Source organism: Anabrus simplex, chromosome 8, assembly GCF_040414725.1.
Source record: "Anabrus simplex isolate iqAnaSimp1 chromosome 8, ASM4041472v1, whole genome shotgun sequence".
Classification (NCBI taxonomy): Eukaryota; Metazoa; Arthropoda; class Insecta; order Orthoptera; family Tettigoniidae; genus Anabrus; species Anabrus simplex.
This window is the reverse complement of record NC_090272.1, coordinates 112,823,027-112,847,676: the sequence shown is the minus strand read 5'-3', so window position 1 is coordinate 112,847,676 and position 24,650 is coordinate 112,823,027. Positions and strand designations below refer to the sequence as shown.

The 24,650-nt window shown below is 42.8% G+C and overlaps 1 protein-coding gene across 1 annotated transcript in view; it reads right to left on the bottom strand.

Annotated features, from left to right (window-relative positions):
- Positions 1-24,337, bottom strand: part of LOC136879320 (phospholipase B1, membrane-associated-like) — a 165,183-nt gene extending 140,846 nt beyond the window's left edge. Inside the window, exons 1-2 of the mRNA XM_068229066.1 lie at positions 24,137-24,337; positions 4,499-4,761 (exon numbers count right to left, since the gene is read on the bottom strand). Coding sequence (XP_068085167.1) covers positions 4,499-4,761; positions 24,137-24,337 — 464 coding nt within the window. The remainder of the gene's footprint in view (positions 1-4,498; positions 4,762-24,136) is intronic.
- Between the last annotated feature and the right edge of the window lie 313 nt (positions 24,338-24,650).

The following is a 24,650-nucleotide window of genomic DNA, read 5'->3' as shown; positions in this document are numbered from 1 at the left end:
GAAGCGGCCCTGACCTTACTTAAAGTACATCCCCAGCATTTACCTGGTGTGAAAATGGGAAACCAAAGAAGATCAACTTCAGGGCTGGAGACTGGGGGATTCGAACACACTATATCCCGAATGCAAGCTCACAGCTGCGCGCTCCTAACCGGACGGTCAACTCGCCCGGCAGCAACAGACTGCTTGTCTTTATTCAGCCCACGCCCCATTCATAATAACAGTCGTAAGGCCTCAGCTACCGTGTGCATACATTTTTTAATTTGACGCCGTCAGGCTCTCTGCTCGTCTACTTCAACATTCCGTTTTACTCTACACCTACTAGATGGAAGAGTAACCCGAATCTCTCTTGTACGTCTACATGGTATATCAGAACTATACCGACAACAATATCAGCTATGCTCTTCGTGTTAAGAACGATGGTGCAATCGGGTTGTCAGATATTTTTATTCTTCTCGAGAAAATGAGGTTACTTTCTAATTTTCTGCCGCGCGGTTCAAATTGACAAACTCGCCGTATTTGCTATGCCAGAGCACAAGACGCTGTAGTGCATCAGGGAAGAGATGGGGAGGGAGGGAGTGGGGTGTATGATGGAGACAGAGATTGTTATGATGTTTTGTGGATTTGCAGAGGTGAAAGAAGGTGCTGGTTGGAATAGGTCTCAACTACAAAAGTAAAGTTAATTTAAAACTTTAACAAAGGTTACATTTTCTTTTCAAAATCAACAGATAACAACAATAGATTAACAGGTACCAAGTAGCAGGAAAACAAGTTAAGAAATTACAATTGTTACAAAATTTGGGCTTCGTGCCCCAAGATTAATTTCAGAGCTCTCAGCTCACTACCACAATAGCTGATGGGCAGAAAACCCCTAAGTACGAGGAGCACTTGCTCCTAATTACAGTGTTAAGAAAAAGAGCAGACCCGCTCTCAATTTGACAAGCCTGTCAAAGGCTACAACAAACTTCATTTCTATCTGCCCTTAAGGCACACCAAGAAACAGGGGGTATTTGATACCCAACCTACAGGACCTTTACATGAGGAAAATAAAACATCAGGTTAAGTTACTGGCCCATAATACAAAGTAGAATGGAGGCGAAGCTTGCACTTTTGAAACCTACTTGTCACTAGGCCGCTTACGCAAGGGCTAATCCCATACTAAGGAGGTGACACGATAAGAGAACTTTATTACATTACGAAGAGAAGAAAAACGGTTATGAAAACGTAGTCACCTCAAAACAATGTGAGTGGGAGCTCGGGAGGGTTAGGCACTCTCTATTCCAATTTATAGTTAAAGAGACGAAGTTTTACCAAATGTCTATTACATTTTAAAGATAGGTTACATGAGAAAAGTTTCGAACCTGCCCCGAGGGTTGAACTGCTGAGCTAGCAAGAAATAAAGTTATTAAACGGCCATTACCTTGTGGATGAACTGCTGCCCGAAGAAAGAGGCGCTACCCGCCCCCTGCTACATAATCACACACTAAGCAAGATGTCGACGAAGTGGCACCGAGACAAGAAAAGCAGCAGTTTAAATACCCTCGTGGAACATTCGAGACTTTTCAAGAATGAGTACCCACACCCCCTCAACTTTATTGGATAGCTTAAAGCAACATCTCCATATTGGAGAAGACATACGTTATTGGTCAAAAATTAATTAGAGAAATTCGGGATTGGCTAAATTCAAAACAAGCGGAAAGAGAAGGGTTATACTGCCAACCCAAAAAATGACTGAAAGGAATTTAACAAAGAACAAACTTATGAATACCAAATTTCTTAAAAAAAAAAAAAAAAACAGTTCCTTCACTTCGCACTAGGGTGCACAATTATAGTTCTTAAGTAGTGCCATCTAAAAGAGAATGTCCACACTTCTTGCTACAGAGCAAACACATACAAATCGAAATAAACATCGTTCAGAACACTTCAAAATTTACAGTAGAGACATCTTCCGAGAAACCTTTGATTTAATACAGATTTTAAAGTTCAGAGTTTCTCCTGTAGGGAGGTTTCAACTGGCGCAATATTTGAATTCACGGCGTGGAGGTGTACCACCCGGTACACAGATAATGCTCCACGCGAATCAAATTGACAAACTCGCCGTATTTGCTATGCCAGAGCACAAGACGCTGTAATGCTTCAGGGAAGAGATGGGGAGGGAGGAAGTGGGGTGTATGATGGAGACAGAGATAATGCTCCACGCGATTCAAATTGACAAACTCGCCGTATTTGCTATGCCAGAGCACAAGACGCTGTAGTACTTCAGGGAAGAGATGGGGAGGGAGGAAGTGGGGTGTATGATGGAGACATAGATAATGCTCCACGCGATTCAAATTGACAAACTCGCCATATTTGCTATGCCAGAGCACAAGACGCTGTAGTGCTTCAGGGAAGAGATGGGGAGGGAGGAAGTGGGGTGTATGATGGAGACATAGATAATGCTCCACGCGATTCAAATTGACAAACTCGCCGTATTTTGCTATGCCAGAGCACAAGATTCTGTAGTGCTTCAGGGAAGAGATGGGGAGGGAGGAAGTGGGGTGTATGATGGAGACAGAGATAATGCTCCATGCGTATGCACAAGTTTCCTCGTTCGACTCGCACAGGATTGTCCTCGTCTCTTACAGCCAAACAACCATGACTGCACACACAGTACAAGAACATACCGTAATTAAGACACTCTTGTCAATCAAGGAATGTACAAGATCTTTTCTCTTCCCGACTGTTGGTCGCAGTAACGTTCTTCAATATTTAACATGCTCGAATATGCAACGCTGCCGCCCCAAGATTGTGTATTCCTTCCCTCACTACATTGTAAATGGAATGAAATACTGAACGAAGGAAAGAATACGCCCAATGGTTTGATTACAGTAGATGTTCAATATGCCCCCCTTCTACTTCGATGCACAGTTCACAACGCTGCAGTGGTGACATTTGGACTCTGTTCAAGATGAGTGGTGTGTCGCAAATGACCTGAAAAGCTGCCCCTATTCTTGGTAAACATTCACCTTCTCTTTCTACGGGGTTCGCATAGTAGTCAATTGGTGCAGAACAAACTGTGCACTGCCTACTGGGCCTGGGAAGCGACTATTCTAAATGAACGACAAACTTGTGCATTTGCGCTAAGTATTACCTCTGTCTTCCCCTTCCCACTTCCCACTTCCCACTTCCCACTTCCCCTCCCTTCCCTTCTCTTCTCTGAAGCACAGCAACAGGCAGTGGCTGGTTCTGGGGCATAGCAAACACGGCAAGTTCGTCAGTTTGAATCGCCCAGCCGGAAGTAACATATTAATCTCATTTTTTTCGGAAAGAAAATTGTTATCAGCCAATCCGATTGCATCATTGTTCTTAACATAACACGAAAAGCATCCCTGATTTTTTGTTGGTGTAGTCCTAATACACCCTGTATGGCTGAGTTTTAATTAATTTTGTAGCGTAAACACCAAATGTGTCACCTGAGATATTTTACATGCCGTCATCGTACGTTGTAGACTGTCGAATGGACCTATTTCCGTCTTTCAAAACCCCGACTACCTTGCCGGGCTTGAACTTGCTATCTTGGGTTCCGGAGACCGACGTTCTACCACTGATCCAAAGAGGCAGCTGCCCCATTACATCGTATGCTTACTTCCACCAGCGTTTTGATGCCTGCATTAATGTGGTGGACAACTGTTCGAACCGCTTCTGTAAACAAAGTTCAATGCCACTTTGTTGATTGTTAGTTATACACTGTTTAGAAATATAGAACATTTTTTTGGAAAATAAATGAAAACATTTGTACATTTTGTCATTTCTAACATTCCCATACTTGCCTTGACGAAGGATTTCGTCCTAGACTATTCGTTCATCCGTGGTGTAGGGTTAGCGTGCCTGCCTCTTACCCGGAGGCCCCGATTTCGATTCCCGGTGAGGTCAGGGATTTTACCTGGACCTGATGGCTGTTTAGAGGTCCACTCAGCCTACGTGATTAGAATTGAGGAGCTATCAGACGGTGAGATAGCGGCCCCGGTCTAGGAAACCAAGAATAACGGCCGAGAGGATTCGTCGTGCTGCCCACACGACACCTCGTAATCTGTAAGCCTTCGGGATGAGCAGCGGTCGCTTGGTAGGCCAAGGCTCTTCAAGGGCTGTAGTGCCATGGGGTTTGGTTTGGTTCTATTCGTTCATATTCGAAAATTGTACTTCAACCTATCTACAGATACTCCCATAAATATTCGGTCACTCTGATTTTTGACACACTCTTATTGTGTTGTTATTATTACACTATAATGGTAACCTATAATACAACGAAACATGTAGGAAAACATAATAACAAATTCTACAAACATTGCGATATAAGAATACATTCATTAGTACGCCATCTGTCGTACATTAAATAAAAATAGTAATTCCAGTGGCGCCTCAAAAATATTCGGCCACTATACAAAATGCAACATACACTCGCATAATTCACAACCCTGTTACACATTCACTACTTTGTAGGTCCACCTTGATGTTTTATTACCTCTTCCAGTCGATTCGGCGTACTGGCGATAAATGGCTTAATGCCGCCCATTCTTGTAGCAGTCTCCTCTTCAAGTCTGTGAGGGAACTTGGCGGCCGCAATTGCAGAGCTATCTTCATTTGACTCCACATATTCCCGATGGGGTTCAGGTCGGGTGATTGTGGTGGAGTCTCCAAAACCTTCGGACAGTTGTACAGCAGCCACTCCCTGACAAGGTACGACTTGTGCTTGGGGTTGTTATCTTGGTAGAACTTGAAAGTACTCTATATAACAAGTTGTTCCGCAGATGGTCACAAATTATTCTGAGGATAGCCAAATATCCACCTTTTGTCAAAGTATGTTCAATGAAACTCAGTGCACCAATCCCGTTCGATGCAACACATCCCCACACATCCTCCACCATGTTTTACCTTTGCTTGTAAATTGCTTGTTTTCAGTTCCTCGTTACGTTTCCGCCACACTAATTGCTTTCCATCAGACCCAAACACGTTGAACTTTGACTCATCAACAAATAACACACCCTCCCTCTAAGCACTGGGTTTGCTTACGTAAGTTTTTGCGAACTCTCGCCGCTTCTTTTTATTTACCGCACTAACGTATGGTTTCTTTCTTGGTCTTATCCCAAAGAACTAATTTCTTCGCAGTGCTCGCACGGTTTTAGTACCCACTTTCCTTTCGCACTCCTCTAAAACAGCTGCTGCCAAATTCTTTTCACATTCCGAAGCACAAACCGCTCCCTTCGTTCTGCCAGCCTTCTTGATCTGCCTGTCTGGGCAACTGAATCAATTCTATCCTCATTTTTAAAACGTCTTATTATATCTCCAACTGTTGTTCTGCTCATGTTAAGCATCTTCGATATCTTTCTATACGATTTACCTCGAGCAAGATGGAATATCACGAGCTGGGGTTCTTCAGACGTAGTATTGTGTTGTTTTTTGCGTCCTATTTGATACTAGTCCGCAACACTTCAGCAGATGACTTCGGCACAACGTGTCTTGCGGCACCGCCTTATTGAAGTGAACGTTTTGGAACGCTATGTGCCCTAACCCTTTCAACGAACACAGCGGCAATCCCGGCCTTTCCGGGTGACCGAATATATTTGAGGCGCGTCATTTCACCCATGTTCGCAACGCCCTTTCTTTTACATCATATTGTACATCAATGTTCCGTGATTCCTATTCGACATAAACAACCACATGTAATTTCATTATTGGACATTTTTGTTTCCACATTCTGCTCATGGTTGCGTTATTGTAATCATTTATTCGCGGATTTTATCAGGGGTCGAAAATTTATGGGAGTGACTGTACGTACTTCTTCAGTCTCTACAGGGTTAGTCAGCTAAGATCGTTTCTTCAAATAACTTTTAAACCGCTAAATATTGAAAATACTTCAGTAATGTTACCAAGGGGCTCATTATCAAACATACACTACTATTTCAGAGTGTCAGTATCTGCCGAGGAAATGTTTGTTGACTTTGTTTTTTTAATGAAACTACACTATTTTTTTACACCTAATATTGGAATCATAGACATTGTGAATTCAGTGATGTTACTGTATTTTCAAAATCTGACAATTAGTTTTCAAGAAAATGGCACATCTTCAAACAAGCTTCATCCGTCATAGGGCCCGCCCTACTTGGAATGAATCACTAACGAGGCGACCAACGCACACGTTGCATATGAATCCGGAGCCTGTTAACACACATTCAGAGTTGGGGATTAAGTCAGTAAAAGTAATCTAATTACTTGTCATTAATATTTCTTTAGTAATTTTTAATTGTAATCGTTACTTCGTCCCAATGTGTCGTCTTATAGCGAAGATTGGTGGTCAAAATGGCGATCTTGAATATGGATGCAGCGACGCGGAACAGGGACATCGTGCTCATCCCGTTCCACTCCACGATACTCTTCAGACACAGTGTTCGTGGGCTGACAGGTCTGCTGTGTCTTTCTATTCTCCCCTGCATGACAAGTTGGAGGATTCTCTACTTATCATTCAGCATTATATGACCGAAGTGTTCCAGCTTCCACTTTTTGATGGTGAACAGGTCTTCAGTCGTCTTTTGCAGTCGATCCAACACATCGGAGTTCCAGATTCTAGTCCAGTTAAAGAACGCTGTAGGGAGTAGGGTGAACTCATGAACTTAAAGAGAAAGCTTATATGTACTCATTACTTTATGTACACTGCTATAAACGTATGGAATTTCAAGGATGCTATGCAATAATAAAGTTATAGAATGATGTTTATTGTATTGCAGAGACACACAACCTGTAAATGTAAACTTTCACAAACTCAAATGATTTCTTCCTATTTCGAATGCAAATAAACACTAATAATGAAAAGGTTATAATTTGTGTTTTTCTTTTTTGTGAAGGTTGTCCCTTCTTCACCTGCTTTTGTACCGTCTATGGCCTCCTCTGACACTGTTCAGGTCTTTGACTTGCTATGGCAGGCTTCCGATCAGTACATTAACGTCATCTTGAAGGTCCAATTCCATCTGGGCAACTCTAATGAGGTCTGTTAGTGTCCGTAGAGGTTGTGGATGATCAGAAACTGTCGTTTTCAATCTGTCACATTCATGATAAATGCAGTTCATGTCTGGTGAATTAGACGGTCAGTTCATATGGTTGATACCCGCCTCTCTCATGAATATCCTCACTGATGCACTACGTTGAAGGTGAGCATTGTTGTCGACGAAAATTAATTCGGCACCATATTCATCCCTAAAGGGTTGTACGAATGGTCGAAAATTTCATCGGTATACTGCTGGACAATTAAGGTCCCTCGAATTGGTATCAAAGGTGTACGATGGGCATACATAACCCCAGCCCAAAACATTGCACCACCATCTGCAAACGAATACACCTTTTGAATTTGCTGGTAATTTCCACTGCGTCCTTTACATCTCCACACTCTTTATCGTCGTGTATCTGCCCTAAGTGATATCCGTGTTTCATCATCAAACATGACACTACGCTACTCATCCAATCCTCAATTAAGATGTTGGATTGCCCATCCTTTCCTCTCAACACGATGATGGTTATCTAGTTCAGGGCATATCAGGGTGCATGCACCGGTGCATTCCGCGGCGCAAGGTGCAAAAGACGACTTCGCTAGATTGACCAGAGTGCAGGGATAGCGCTTCCTCTCTCTTTCCCTACTCCTGTTCGCTCACTCCGCCTGTCTCCCCTTTCCTCACCCGCTCTGTAGCGCTCCACAATCCGAGCCGAGTTGAGACGGACCAATGCACGGGGCACAGAACTTCTGCGCCTTGGTTTGCACGCGTGAGATTTTGGGCGTCTGAAAGGTCTTGTTCTTGTGAAACAGGCCAAATCGGCCGAAGTAACCTTAATTTGGCGCTATGCAGCCGACAGCATACATTTTGTGCAAATACACGGACCCCGGTTGCCCTCAAGAAGTCATCTCGTAATTGTTGAGCAGTCGAAGTTGGTCTCCTCTGTGTTGTTACGCGGATGTGCCGATCTTGACGTGGCGTTGTCGCCCCTCGGTCGAATTTCCCTTGGACTGTCAGTCACATAATTGGTCTCTTAGTACCTCTTCAACGTTTTTAACACTGGACTAACCCTACGATGCGTAATACTATTGCTTGTGTATGTCAACTCTAAATCAATGCCACAGTTCTGGCTCGATCAAATTGATAAATGCACATTGCACATTAAACGTAAAAACTAGGTGAAGTACTACAGTCTTCATCTGAAATGGCATAGTTCACCCCAGGCTCAACACAGACCGTAGGAGCGACATCTACTGTATTGTAAACAAGCAATCGAATTACGTGTGGGTATACAGTGCTCTCTGCCACTTCCAACAGGATGTTCCAAACTTTTTTGAACTGTATAGTGGTGTGCGCTGTCTCAGGCGGCAGCGCGTCGGCTTCTCACCGCTGGGTTCCATGGTTCAAATCTCGGTCACTAAATGTGAGATTTTTGCTGGACAAAGCGGAGGCGGGACAAGTTTCTCTCCAGGTACTCCGGTTTTCTCTGTCATCTTTCATTCCATTTCTTCATTCATTTCTTTGGATTTTTTCCAGTTCTTGAATCAAGTAATCCTGGTTAGGATCCCATACATTGGAACCATACTCTATTTGGGGTCTTACCAAAGACTCTAAAATAAACAAATTCATTTCACCGCTACTGGTAGTATTTGGCAGGCACGCACCAAAGGAACAGGAACGGAACGCGCACCTTTTAGCGATACATGGACACCCTAGTGCTGAATCGGTCGACATCGGGTATCTTCGAGATTCGTATTGGCAACCTTTGCAACACAAACTAAGAATCGCTTATGAATCGCTGTGCGACATCTTGCGTACACTTTACGTACTAGTACTGTTGCTGTTTACACAGCAAAGCCAAACTATAGAATTCATGCTGAGAACAAGATTCGCATCGAGAAATGTTATATAATGTTATATAATGTGTGTATGACACATTCATATCGATCGATCATATTATCGATTAAATTCAGATTTCATTTCCATTCAGTTGTCAGTATTACCGGAACCGGGAGAGCTCCCTCCTTACTCCTCCTACCCGTACAAAGAAATATCGCTAAAAGGTGCGCAGACTATAAGAATCACCCACCATTCTTTCACGTGGCTAATGACCGAGATAATGTCTGCTATGGCCAGCCGTGACAAATTGAACAGAAGATATGGGCAGAAGCATAGCAACACGATTTCGAGCGGTACAAGATTCTGAGAAACAGAACGAAGCAGTTAATTAAAATTCTTCACGAACTGATCAAAAATAAGAGTCCGATAGTTATAGGTAAAGCCATAGATAAACTTACACCAAGCGAAGCATATCGCTAGAAGCTTTAAATTATCATTCCGCATGGACAAATACAGTCTCTACCGCCTTCCCTTAAAATTCACCGCCCTTGTTTCAACAACATCCTGCGCAAGAGCAATTATCTCTTAGGAAATGTCAGCTCGAATGAAGCTAAACATGCGATATTACATCTATTACGCCCAGTGCCACAGATAATAATGGCATTCCTATATCTCTGACTAAAGATATCTTAGGAGCTGTAGTGCAAATACTAACTCTTATATTTAACTATTGTCTGACAAACGGAGTGTTCCCAGATCTCTAGCAAAAAATACATTAATTAGACCCATCCCGAAAAGCCACAAGAGATTCTCCTTCACATCATCGTCCAGCATCCATCGTAGCACCCTTATTCAAAGTGCTTGTACGCCTAGTTCACACACAAGTTACTGAATATCTCACCAAGGATTCCCTCCATAACCTCTTTCAACCCGACTTCAGAAAACGACATTGCACTGCGACAGCTTTACTACGAGAAACAGATGATATCAGACGTGCAATGGACCAACGGGAAAAGACTGTACTGACATTATTAGATCTCAGTAGTGCCTTCGATACTGTTACTCAGTTACTGCAACAAAAACTTCGAGAACTCAATGTTAAGAGTTTCAGTTCGGTCTCTTTTCCTCTTAAAATCGTCGGCAAGATGTGGCGGTGACAAATGAGAGTTCAGAATGGCAAAGTAAGTCCTCGGTGTCCCTCAGGAGTTGCTTCTCGGACCACTGTTGTTTATCATCCAAATTAACCACATAGCGAAACATCTTAAAATTTTCAAATTCCAAGTGTTTCCACATGATGTACAGTTTTACCGCCATTCAAAACCGAGTGATATACATAGATACAACAATTATTATAATCAATTCTAACCTATAACATCTGCGTGTTTATGCAAATAAACACAGTGTATCAATGAACCAAAATACAACTCAGGTTTTTGTTGTTGTTATAGCTGTACCAGTAAAAACCTATAGGCTATTCCATTAAGTAACTGGACATCCCTCCAATCCCTCCATTTTTTACTACCGTTTTAACGTCGCACTAAAACATCGAAGGTTTTCGGCAACAGAAGAATGGGGTAGAGCTAGGACTAGGAAGTTGGTGGCCGTGGCCTCACTTAAGGTACAACCCCATTATTTACCTGGTGTGGAAATTGAAAACCACAGAGATCCATCTCCAGGGCTGCCCACAGTGGGATTTGAACCCATTATCTCCCGAATGCAAACTCACAGCTGTGCGACTCTAACCGCACAGTCAACTCGTTCGGTGAACAATAAAATCATACTCTACTGTACTTCACTGGCTAATTAAGGAATTACAGTATTGTGACTGAGACTTTAAATTGGATACAATGGGTATAGAAACACATTATAAAATATACCTTATAAATGTTTATGGCCACTGAAACGGTTCTGTAATGTATTCTCGGCTCGATTTAAAGTACAGCTAATTCACTCTTTGATTCTATCTGTGTTTGACTATTTTGGCACTGTGTTGACTGAAAAACCTACAATAGAAACAATAAAACTTTTTTTGCTAGTTGCTTTACGTCGCACCGACACAGATAGGTCTTACGGCGACGATGGGATAGGAAAGGGCTAGGAGTGGAAAGGAAGCAGCCATGGCCTTAAATAAGGTACAACCCCAGCATTTGCCTGGTGTGAAAATTGGAAACCACAGAAAGCTATTTTCAGGGCTGCCGATAGTGGGGTTCGAATCTACTATCTCCCGAATACTAGATACTGGCCGCACTTAAGCGACTGCAGCTATCGAGCTCGATAACAAGAAAACTGGACCAAAGCCCGAATAGCTGCGTAATATATATCTTTAATCTGCGATATGATGCTTATATATTAGGTCAGGATTTATAGATACTATAAAAGAGTTAAAATAGGCAGGCTTAGAGGCAGGAAAAGAGCCACAATAGGCACCATTGTGTAAAATAGGCAACCAAATAGGCATAAAAATTACCTGCAAAGTTATAGCTTGGCAGAAGTCTACCTTCTCCAATGATCCGCTGCTTCAGCCAGCAAGACTTGGAAGATTTTCTTTAGGCATTGCCAAATACCCTTCTTCAAAGGGACCGATGACTTAGATGTTAGGCCCCTTTAAACAACAAGCACCACCACCACCATCATCATCATCATCATCATCATCATCATCATCATCAATACACTTCTTCAAAAGGACCGATGACTTAGATGTTAGGCCCTTTTAAGCAACAATCTTCACAGTAGACCTCAGCACGATCTCAAGACAAAGTATTCAACAATTTGCAGCCAGAGGGAGGTAGGGGATATGGCTGTGAACAGCATAGTTCAACGTTGATTGGTTCTCTCACAACACCTTAGGAGGTGCTACCTGCGCCTGACGAGAGGTTGCGGCAGCTTGTAGGTATGGCACAAGAAACAGATACTACTCTTAGCTACAAACATCCATCGTGTTCATTATGCATTATGCATTATATACAGTAAATGTGTAACTAAGTCACAATTGCCCTACCACTTTGAAACTTCTAGACAGCACTTTAATTAGCAAGATTCTCCTCGGACGGAACAGATGTTTATTGTCAGACCTTGAGATTTGAGGTAGGTGCATGCGCGACAGCCATTCTTACTCCTCACCCCACTTACCACACATCCACGCGAATTCTCGTCAGGCGACCAAAGGAGCGGAAAGATTCGTGATCAAATTGCTCCTTGTTCGTCCTAAAGTAAATTCCCCAGACGCTATTTTTGGAGACTTCCGAGAATTCTCCTTATTGTTAGTAGGGTCAACAGATGTTGAGAAACGTGAAAATAATTATGTGGACCAGCTAGAATATAATACATTGGAAGAAAACTGGATTCTTCAAAAGACAGTCATAAGGCATTAAATAGGCATTTATACTCCAAATATGCACGAATCCCTGAAACAAGCATTTATAGGCACAATAAAACCAACAACTTCTTGCTAAAAAGAGCCTAGGTGGATTTATATCTTAAAAAAAGATACATTTCCATATACAAGAATAAGATAGGCAAATAGGCAAAATCTCCCATCTACTTATATATCACCTTAATTCTGTACAGGGAACCCATGTTATCACTTCTATATTTATTGCTATGCTTACGACCTGTAGGTCAGCAATGTGAAACGAGCCAATCATGGACAGGAAAAACGACAAAAAGCAATCATCGCTCCATGACGAAAGGAACATTCTACAAAATGCTGTTAATTGCGTGATTTTATAACACGTTTCACTAACAGAAACTTGTTAATAGGTCATGCAAAGTAGTATGGTAGAATGCTAAATGAACCTTGAAGGTTTCGTAATCGTCTCGTGTTCATGAGTAATCATAGCTTAGACTGGTAGTCTCAGCGGAGAGATCAGTAGGATCAAGGATATGCACTTTTCTGTTAAGACGCACCGTCCTTGGGATGAGACTGCAGCCTTGCCTCCGGTTACCGACAGTCACGATGACGTAGTTAGTTGCTACTACTGTACTTATGGAGTCATTTGCCTTGTTTTGCTTGGCGTAGTTAATTGGTACTATGAAACCTTCTCTTGCGCTAAACCAAGATTAACAAATACCTGAATATAATTCCCCTCCACCCAAACCCCATGGCTCAACAGCCTCGAAGGTGCATGGCCTACCAAGCGACCGCTGCTCAGCCCGAAGGCCTGCAGATTATGAGGTGTCGCGTGGTCAGCACGACGAATCCTCTCGGCCGTTATTCTTAGCTTTCTAGACCGGGGTCACCATCTCACCGTCAAATAGCTCCTCAATTGTAATTACGTCGACTGAGTGGACCTCGAACCAGCCCTTAAATGCAGGTAAAATCCCTCACCTGGCCAGGAATCGAACCCGGGGCCTCCCGGTAAAAGGTAAGCACGCTACCCTTACACCGCAGGGCCGGCTGAAACTAATTAATTTACGGTAATTCAGAAATAAAAAAATATCCTATGAAATAATTAGAACTGAATAAGGAATTTGATACTGCTACTACTACTACTACTACTACTACTACTACTACTACTAATAATAATAATAATAATTGTTGCGGAGTTTTGTGGATGTGCAGAGGTGAAAGAAGGTGCTGGGATGAACAGGTCTCAATCTACGAAATTAAAGTGAATTTAAAATTTAACAAGGTTAAATTTTCTTTTCAAGATTAAGAAATAACAAATATAACAGGTACTCAGTAGCCGAAACACAAATCGAGAATGTACAATTACAGAGTTACAGGATTTGGGCTCCGAGAGCCAGACACACAATTCTTGAGCTATAAGCCCAACCTTACGATATACAGGATTCAACAAAGGGGCAGAAGACCCCAATCATGCTCAGGAGCACTTGCTCCCTATTACACAGGCAAGCCTCCTCGAGGCACGCAGAAACAAATTTAAAAAAAAGAGCAACCCGCTCTTAAGTTCAAGCCTATCAAAGGCCACACCAAATTCTTCTTTCAAGCTGTCCTCCAAATACATGAAAACAGGGGTAAAAATACCCAACCTACTGAGGCCTATTAAGTAAAGAAACAGGTCAATTACATGGCCTCCAAAATACCAACTTGAGAGGAGGCGTCCTTGCACTCCTAATACACTTTATTTAAAACCTACTTGGCACTAGGCTGTTAATGCAAGGGCTAATCCCATCATAAAGAGGTGACTTATATAAGAAAACGATTTACATTACGTTAAGGAAGAAACGGTTGTGAAAATAAGTTCACCTCCATGCAATATGAGTGGGAGCTCGAGAGGGTTAAGCACTCTCTATCCCAATATGTAGTTTAGGTGGTGGTGATTATTGTTTTAAGAGGAAGTACAACTAGGCAACCATCCTCTAAATATGTAGTTTAAAAAGATAGAATTGATACCAAGTGTCTTTACATTTTAGGGGAAAGTTACATGGTAAAAGGCTTCGGACCTGCCCCGAGAGTTAAACTGCTGATCTAGCAAGAAAAGAAGTTATTAAAAGGCCATTACCTGGTGGTTGAACTGCTGCCCGAAGAAAGAGGCGCTTCCCGCTCCATGCTACGTACTTTACACACTGATAGATGTTACTGAAGTGGCCCGCAGACCCGAAAATCAGCAGTTTATATACCCTCGTGGAAAGTTCGAGGCGTTTCAGGAATGAGAACACCCGCCCACAAGCCTTTTATTGGATAATGGCAAAAACTACTACACTAGACGAAGAAGAAACACCTTATTGGTGGAAAATTAATTACAGAAATTCCTTATTGGACAAATTCAAAACTGGCGGAAAGAAAGGGCTGATATTGCCAACTTAAACAATGACTGAAAGAAATTTAACAAAGAACAAACTTATGAACCCAAAATTTCTCCAAAAACACAGTTCTTTCACTTCGCACTAGGGTGCATAATTGTAGTCCTTCAGTAGTGCCATCTAGAAGAGAATGTTCGCACTTCTTGCTACAGATAAAACAAAAACGAATCGAAACTGACATAGTTCAGAACACTTCAAAATTTATAGTAATGACATCTTCTGAGAAATCGTTGAATTAGTATGGAAGTTAAAGTTCAGGCTTCCTCCAGTAGAGGAGTTTTAACTGGCGCAAAGTTTGAATTAGCGGCGTGGAGGTGTGCCATCCGGTACAATAATAATGAACTACAAGGTGGATAAGCTAGAGGTCCTGGAAAGGAGAATCCTCAGAATAATTATGGGAGCTGTCCAAACTGAAAGAGGGTGGAAACATCGGAGCAAGAAAGAAGTTTACCAGAAGGTGGAAAGAATCTCAGAGACCACGAAGAAAAGGAGGCTTGAGTTTCTTGGACATCTGTACAGAATGAGCAAGTAGACTTACCAAACAGATATTTGATTACTTCTGCAGAAAAAAGACCACTACAGCATGGATTAAGGAAACGAAGAAGGATATGGAAAGGTTAAGCATCTTGGAAGACCAGCTGTTAGAAAGGAACTCACTGAAGAATTTGGCAGGTGTTCAAGTCGCAGGAAGAACTAAGAAGACTGGAAGAGCTTGGACAGATGAACAACGGAAGCAGGCCAGCGAACGCATGAAGGAGTATTGGACACAGAAAACTCCGCACGAAGAGAAAGAAATGAAGTTGTAGGGTGATCCTTAGTGGTCCATTCGCTTGTAAATAATAATAATAACAATAATAATAACAGGAAGGATATAAAAAATCAATTTCTTACACGCATTGTCAACTTACTCATTTGTGAGATGTCAGTCATAATGCTTTGCTTTTATTACAGACTAGCAAATGTACCCGTGCTTCGCTACGGTATTCTACATTGTATACGGATATCGAAGTAAATACTGTACATGCAGTAAATTAGATTGTTTTAAAACTGCATGTCTCTTAGCGTTATCCAAGAAATAGCATGAGGGGGTCCCCATACGTTGTTTCCAATGTAAAGTGTGGGTTGCGGAGTTGTGATGATAACGGCAGGCTCGCTTGCCTACTGCCGTTCACAATCGAGTTGGGAAGTTTACATTACACTGACTTAGCAAATGTCATGGGATAGTCACCTAATAGCGTGTGGGGCCTCCTCTGGCCCTGCGAACTGCAGTGAGACGCCATGGAAGTGAGTCGACAACTCCCTGGTAGTCCTCTGGACGCAGCTGACACCAGATCGTTTGCAGGGCGGCCGCCAATGCTGGTCTGTTCGTGGGTGCAGGATCCATGGCACGGATCCTGCGTTCCAGGACATCCCAGATATGCTCGTTAGGGTTCATATCGGGGCTCCTGGGTGGCCATGGCAGTCGTTAGACCTCCACTGCATGTTCCTGGAATCATTCCCGGGCGACGTGGGAGCGATGTGGCGGCGCTTTATCATCTTGAAACGCCGCAGAACCGTCTGGGCGCTGGAAGGCCAAAAATGGGTAGAGATGGTCTCCGAGCAGCTCAACATAGCGCGTACCATTCAAAGTCTCTTCCAGAACAACTAGGGGGGCCATTTCATACCAGGAAAATGCACCCCAGATCCTAACAGAGACACCAGCGCTCTGGACCACACCTTCGAGGCTGGCGGGATCCATCGCTTCATGTGGTCTGCGCCATACACGGTGCCTGCCATCGACATGGTGCAGTTGAAATCGTGATTCGTCCAACCATATCACGTTACGCCATTGTTCCAGTGTCCATCCCTGGTGACTGGCGACAAATGCGCGTCGTTGCGCCCGATAACGTTGGGTTAACAGTGGCACCCGTGTGCGGCGCCGGCTCCCACACCCCATAGAACCCATGTTCCTTCGGAATGTCCACTGGGAGACGTGTCTAGCACGGCCTGTGTTGAATTGAACCGTGCACGGTTGCCCGTCTGTCACTATTGACAATCCGTCTCAGATGTCGCCGGTCACGGTCATCGAGGGTGACTGGACGGCCGGTCGTTCGTCTGTTGTGGACGGTGACACCCGCATTCAACCATTGACGATACACCCTGGACACGGTTGATCGTGTGAAGCCGAATTCCCGCACCACTTCCGAAATCGCACTTCCCATCAGTCGGGCACCGACCGCCATACCCCGTTCGAACGGTGTCAGCTCACGAAGACGTTCCATGTTACACCTGTTACATGCATCGCCACTGATCACAAGGTCTCCTATACAACTGTCGCTGGCACAGGGGGCGTGTGGTGCGCAGACAACACACTTGCGCATCAGTGCTCCGCTATCCCATGACATTTGCTCAGTCAGTGTATAATTGCGGGCTCCACTGCCCACTGCGCAGTCACAATCGATTTGGGGACTTTTCGTAACAATGGCAGGCCCCCTTTCCTACTTCCAGACAGATTACAGTTGAGGAGAGTTTATTATAATAGCAGGCAACTTCCCTACTACCAGTCAAAATTGAGTTGTGCAGTTATCGTTATAATGACAGGCCCGTTTTCCTGCTGCCAGCCAGCTTACTGCCAGTCACACAGAGTTACTGAGTTTCCATGAAAATAACAGGCTACTATGCCTAATGTTAGTCACATTTTAGATTGGTAGATTTATTTATAATGGCGGGCACCCTGGCCTACTGCCAAACACAATCGGGTAGGGGACTTTTGAACAAAATTGCATGCTCCCTTGCCTTCTGCAAGACAAATAGAGAAGTGAATTATTCATTACAACGGTAGGCCCTCCTTACTAATGCCAGTTTCACAGGAGTTGGAGAAGGACCTCATTGCTGCTGCCAGGCAAAGTCGGTGTGGGGAGTACTGAGTACAATAGCAGACACACCCTTTCTCGATCACTACAAATCGACATCAGTGAATATATATAGATCGACATACGAAAGTATATGCATGTTTACAATATTGCAGACCTTCATTTACAGATTAAATGGTGCTAAACTGTACGTCATATTAACAAAGCATTGTACCATAAGACGCAGTATTTAGCGACCTAAATGGCTGGTCCTATGATATTTTCTTGCATGTCATCTATTCACTGGTCAGATTGAGTTAATAGGGTGAAATTTGTGTAAGATTATCTCACATTGTATTACTCCGCCTGTTCTTGATGGTTGCAGTATTTTTGTATCCGTCTCTTGGCACAGGCCAGAGCAAAGTGTAGCTTCCACCGAGGTCCCAGTCTCATCCATGGCTGTGACTATATGGAAGCTGCTGGAGTATGGGTGGTGCTGAGTAATGCCATTCGGGACACAACCAGTGCGTCTGAGGGTTACGGAAGGTGTTGCTCATAGGATCAGTCATGCTGCAGTTGCACCTTCTGGTCCAGTGAAGAAAGCAATGGCAAACTACCTCACTCCTCATCTTGCCTAGTACGCCTCTTTTGGGCTCTGCCATCGGTTTTTGCAGTTTCCCTATACCTGCATAGCCTTTGGTGGTGCTATTTGAGGATCCAACTAACCTCTAGGCTGATGACCTAACAGACAGACAGACAATTATGTGACATAGCCTTTGACTCACATATGGGTACTGGGTTGGCCACTGTTCTTCGTGTAGATTTTGATGATTCTATCTTTCCTGTAAGTGATTCAAAGTATGAATTGTGCATATAAAAGGTCCAGATTTACTTAAAATAGAGAAATAGAGACGAATCTAACGTATAAGGGATACAGATACTACAAAAAGTCATAAGACCAAGGTTGAAGATCACTCTGAATTGAACGGAGATTGTGCCATCCGTTATGTGATAGGATTTCCCGTTTACCCCACGAAATACCTCGAAACGAAGGTCTGCACGATCATTAAAACTGCCTCCATATTTCAATATTCTTCGGAGATAAAAAGTGAAAAATTTCAAGATCTTTGAAGTTTTCCGTCCGTTACAGGCTAAAACGTATAATTATGCCAAATTTTAATTTTCTTGCTCGTCTGGCAGATTGTGAGTCAATTTTGATTTTGGGCGAGGGAGGTAAAATTTAGGACTTTCATGAAACTATAGCTAAAAAATATGCAGATGGTCATTATTACCCCTTAAACGGAAACCTGCACAAAAAGAAATCGACAAAATAGTCAATGCTCAGACACACGGTCGTTACGATTTGATTTATGCAGATAGATAAGGAATCTGCTCCACGTACAACACCTTTTGGGCTATCTCCGCTGGACTTAGACTGAGAAACCGACCTTTCATGATATCTCCCTTATTAATCCTCCTGTCGAAAAAATGCACATGAGAAAAAAATTTAGAAATGGATTTCCATCAAGTTTGGTCGATTTCCAGTCAGCTTGGTCTTGTACTGTATATATTGTGAGGGAGTAAAATCACCATTTCGGTTCTCTATAAAACCCCAGTCCATTCCGGGAATTTGAAATGGTATTGGCCTTAAAACCTACCCTCGGACGGATGCTAAATACAAAGTTTGGTTCAAATATCTTCAGTAGTTTTCAAGTTGTAAGAAATACGCATTACACGCACCCGCTCTTGGGACTTGTACCGAGAAAGAAAACCTACAACCTGTTTTCCAGTCATTGACTGGGTCAGGGATGGAATGAATGAAGCAGATATAGGCTATTAGGATGACGGGGTCGCCACTCCCATAGTGATTTATTAATGACTGATAGATGCTATGAAATGAGAATGGAGAGTGTTCCTGGAATGAAAGATGTCAGGGAAAACCGGAGTATCCGGAGAAAAACCTGTCCCGCCTCCGCTTTGTCCAGCACAAATCTCACATGGAACGACCGGGATTTGAACCACGGTATCCAGCGGTGAGAGGCCGACGCGCTGCCGTCTGAGCCACGGAGGCTCCCCTTGTACCGAGAAACGGTCCGTTAATGATATCTCCCTTATTAATGTTGGTATCGAAATGATGCACAAGAGAAAAAAAGGTTCAGAAATTAATTTCCATTAAGTTTGGATGTGTATATTTTGAGGGAGAGCAAAATCACGGTTTCGGTTTCGTACAAACCCCCAGTCATTTCAGGGCTTTAGAAATAATATTTGCTCTAAAACCTACCCAAGGACAGCTGGAGTCTAAATATGAAGTTTGGTGGAAATATATCCAGTATTTTTCAAGTTATAGAAAGACAGACTAACAAACAGACATCAAAGCTAAAAAATATGCAGATGGTCATTATTACACCTGAAACGGATAACTGTACGGAAATTTCGCCAAAATATTCAATGTACAGACACACGGTCGTTACGATTTTATTTATATAGGTTAATTTGAACTGAAATCACACACAATTAACAATTAAATGACACATATCCCTTAAGTCTTTCAGTTTTAAGGGTGACACACACATTTTTCACTTCATCATGATTTCTGAATCAGTTTACATTCGTTTAAACTTTCAAAATACTGTACACTCTAATTCTAGCTATTTTAATCTTTCTTTCTTTCTTTCTTTCTAAACCCTCCACGGTAGGTTGTTCCCTGCAGCTCAGTGAGGGATCCCACTTTTACCACTTCAAGGGCAGTGTCCTGAAGCATGAGACTTTTGGGTCGGATGGATACAATTGGGGAAGAGGAAAGTACCTCGCCCAGGCGTCTTCACGTGCTATGCTGAACAGGGGCCTTGTGGGGGGATGGCAAGATTGGAAGGGATAGACAAGGAATAGGGATGGAAGCGTCCGTGGCCTTCAGTTAGGTACCATCCCGGCATTTGCCTGGAGGCGAAGTGGGAAACCACGGAAAACCACTTCGAGGATGGCTGAGGTGGAAATCGAAACCCCCTCTACTCAGTTGACCTCCCGAGGCTGATTGGACCTCGTTCCACTTTTCAGCTAATCACACTAACCACTACACCACAGAGGCGGACATAGATATTTTAATACGGTAGTTAAATGGCACATATTACATGCTCCGCATTATGATATTTCATGAAAGGTTCTGAAACCGTCTGCATCCCGTGATTGAGAGAGATACCATCAACATTTCACAGCCAAGTTCTGTAGTTCCTGGAACATTCACCTCGACAAAGCCGACGACGCGGTGTAGGGGTAGCTTTCCCCATCTTTCACTATTTTCTGCGGGTATCATGCTCTACATTGAGTGTCCAACAGACCGACAACGATCCTACAGGTTACCATGGCAACGTCTCTGACTGCTTGCCAGCAGGGAAGTAACGTATTGCCATTTCCCTCATCATGCCTTTAAATTCGTGGTTGTTCCTGGGGGTAGAAGGCAAGGGAGGTGTCAATCGGCCATTCTGCGGGATATTTGCGGAATATCGTTGGAGGTTATAATCGTCCTCGAATAGCTTAAGTAATAACACCATTAGTCATCTTCTTATCTGTTTACCTAAGAATACCTGCACCTAAATTTCTCCTCCGTTACCGCTTTCTTATATCCATAACTCACACCAGCATAATTTATTGAGGGGCATTTGATTTCCCAATACATTCACTTGGTATTTACATATTTGTCGTCATCCGGCTATCCTCAGTTATAATCCATTTTCTATTAATGTCAGCTTTCTTAACTGTATTATTTTCTTCCTTAATTACTCCGTATGTATGCGAGTGTTAATCCCGAAAGCTGGGCACTCTTTTCTTTGAGGAAATACTCTAAGCTATGTAAATGTATAACTTTTGGCCCCGGAAAATATCGAAATATGGATGCAATTTTAACGACGGTGCAGACAATCGTTTCGGGATAATTGGTGGCTAATCGGTAAGTCGTATCACAAATCAGAAAGCACAATTGCCTTTCATTTTGGAGAGATCTACAACTTTGGTCCTATGACTTTTTGTCGTATTTCTATCCCTTATACGTTAAATAGAGCTGTATTTCTCGATTTCAAGTTAATTTTGTACTTTTACACGTATATGTTATCATTTGACCACTTATAGGAAAGATAGAATCATGACATTTGGCACGCACATTGACATGACCAGTGGCCATATGATAGACACATTTTATGATTCCAGCTGTCACATGAGTATCAAAAATATAAAGTAGTATGTGAAAACTCTACAAAATTTCACCCCATTCAATGACTCTAACTCAATCAAAGAATAAATATAGGAGATACGAGAAGATGTCATGGGAGGAGCCATGTACAACACTGAACGAGGCGTCTGATGGTGAAGTCCATTTATAGATATGTCGTACAGTTTCAGAACAGTAACTTTCGAAATAAAGGTCTGCACTTCTAGAGTGTGTCAGTACATTGACTATTTTGGCGATATTTCCGTACAGTTATCCGTTTTAGGTGTAATAATGACCATCTGCATATTTTTAGCTTTGGTATCTGTGTGTCTGTCTGTCTGTCCACCATACTTCATATTTAGAATCCACCTGTCATTTGGTTGGTTTTTTTGGCAAATATTGTCCGGCTTCATGGTTAAATGTTTAGCATGCTGGCCTTTGGTCGCAGTGGTCCCGGGTTCGATTCCCGGCAGGGACGGGAATTTTAACCATCATTGGTTAATTTCTCTGGTACGGGGTGGGTGTATGTGTCTTCTTCATCATCATTTCATCCTCATCATGATGCACAGGTCGCCTAAGGGAGTCAAATCGATATACCTGCACTTGTGAGCCGAACATGTCCTCGGACACTCCTGGCACTAAAAGCCATACCTTCCTCGCCCAAAACCAGATTGTGGCATAATTGCCCAGACGAAAAAGAAAATTGAAATTTGCCAACATTATACGTTTTAGCCTGTAACGGTCGGAAAACTTCCAAGATCTTTAAATTTTTCACTTTTGATCCCTGAAGAATATCGAAATATGGAGCCAATTTTAATGATGGTGCAGACCTTCGGGAAGTCCTATCACATAACGGATGGCACAATATCCGTTCAATACGGAGTATTATTATTATTTAGCGTATGGCTTATACAGACAATATCAGTAATATATATACATATATACAGCTGAGAAACAAATTAATTTGTGCTTCACAATTGAATATCAAGTTTTTCAATCCAACGTACAGCTTCCGGAGATACCAGCAGGAAGTCATCTTCATCACCGTGATACGCTCGAATCTTACATTCCCTGACGATATGATGAACAGTCTGGTGTGGAGCTCCGCAGTCACAGTCTGGATTAGGTAGCTTTTTACACTTATGGAGAGCGGCTCTGCACCGGCCATGTCCTGTTCTGATTCTATTCAGGGCAGTCCAGGTCTTGCGTGGTAGGTGGGATCCACTTGGAAGTTCGGGACCTGAGAATAAGGTATGAAGGCGTACATCCGTTGCTGCTTCCCATCTACTTTTCAACTCATCAAGAGATTTGAAATCCTTAGCATCCATGTTAGCAGCATCACGCAGAGTTGGATGGCGTGATTTCAGTCTATTAAAATTCAGATGTGGCAGGTCACTATTCAAGGGTAGACTAGGATTTCTTGAGATCTTGTGGAATTCCTTCATAAGGGCATTTCATCGGCGTAGATCAGGTGGCATTATACCAGTTAGCAGTGGAAGCCAATGAACTGGAGTAGATGTGATTGCGCCAGATATGATGCGCATTGTGGTATTAAGATGGGTGTCAACAAGCCTTGTATGATGACTGTTCATCCAAACAGGTGCACAATACTCAGCACTTGAATACACCAAACCCAGGGCTGAAGATCGCAAAGTGGTTGCTGAAGATCCCCAGGTAGTTCCACACAGTTTATGAAGGATGTTATTTCGAGACTTCAACTTTTGTGCTAAGTTCAGGAGGTGTTGTTTGAAGGATAGTGTACGGTCCAAGATGACACCAAGGTATTTTGGGTTCCAGTTATGACGAAGAATTCTCCCTCTGAAACTAACATTCAGTTTCACGTTCGCCAAACGATTATTTAAATGGAAGCAAGACACTTCTGTTTTACTCACACTGGGTTGAAGTCTCCAGATTTTGAAGTAATTTTCCAGTAAAGACAGGTCTTTGGTCAGAATCTCTTCAGTCGTCTCCATTACCTGATCTTGTACAGCTAGAGCCAAGTCTTCAGCATAGCAGAATTTCCTGGATGAAGTGTCAGGAAGGTCAGAGAGATATAAGTTGAACAATAATGGTGAGAGAACTGATCCTTGGGGCAATCCGTTGTTTAGCTTCCTCTCCTTGCTTATCTTGCATCCAGTGATTACTTGAAACTTCCGATCACTTAACATGTTGTTAATCAGTTGAGCCATCGTTCTGCATGGTATGATACGAAGAAATTTGTAGATAAGGCCTTCCCTCCATACAGTGTCAAAGGCAGCAGTAAGATCAACAAATGCTACAGATGTTTTCAGCTTCATTTGATATCCTGCCTCAATGAAGGATGTAAGAGACAACACTTGGTCACAGCAGCTACGTCCTGGTCTGAAGCCTGCCTGTTCAACTGGAATATGCTCTAGGATTGCGCTACTTATTCTGTTATATATCAACCTTTCAAAAAGTTTGTAGCAGCAGCTAAGAAGGGCGATGGGTCGATAGCTTTCTACCTTGTTGCTGGGTTTGCCAGGTTTCAGAACAGAAATTTCCTTAGCCTTCTTGAACTCCAATGGAAGTTGACCAGTCAGCAGGATGTCAGTAAAGAACTCTGCCAACCATTTCTTAGCATATCCTCCCAAATGAATCAGAAATTCTGGATGGATGCCATCGAAACCAGGTGACTTAAAAGGTTTGAGGTCCTTTAGTCCCATGTCAATATCTAGAACTGTGAAGGGACGTGCATATTCAGATGAGGGAGATGATGTCTTTTTCAAATCGCGAAGCTGCCGTCTGATATGTTAGGTATGTTTCTTGTCGGGAGGCACTCTTGATGTGGTAATGATGTGGGAAGCAATTTAATCAGGTGTTACTCCTGAAGGTTTTCTGTATACAGATCCACTTCCTCCCAATCTCCTCAGAAGGCTCCATGCTTCCCTGCTTGAGTGGGTAAAGTCCATACTTTCAACTGTGTGTGTCCATTTCTGCCTTCGAGATAAGTCTAAGCTGGTCAAAAGTTCTGTAGCT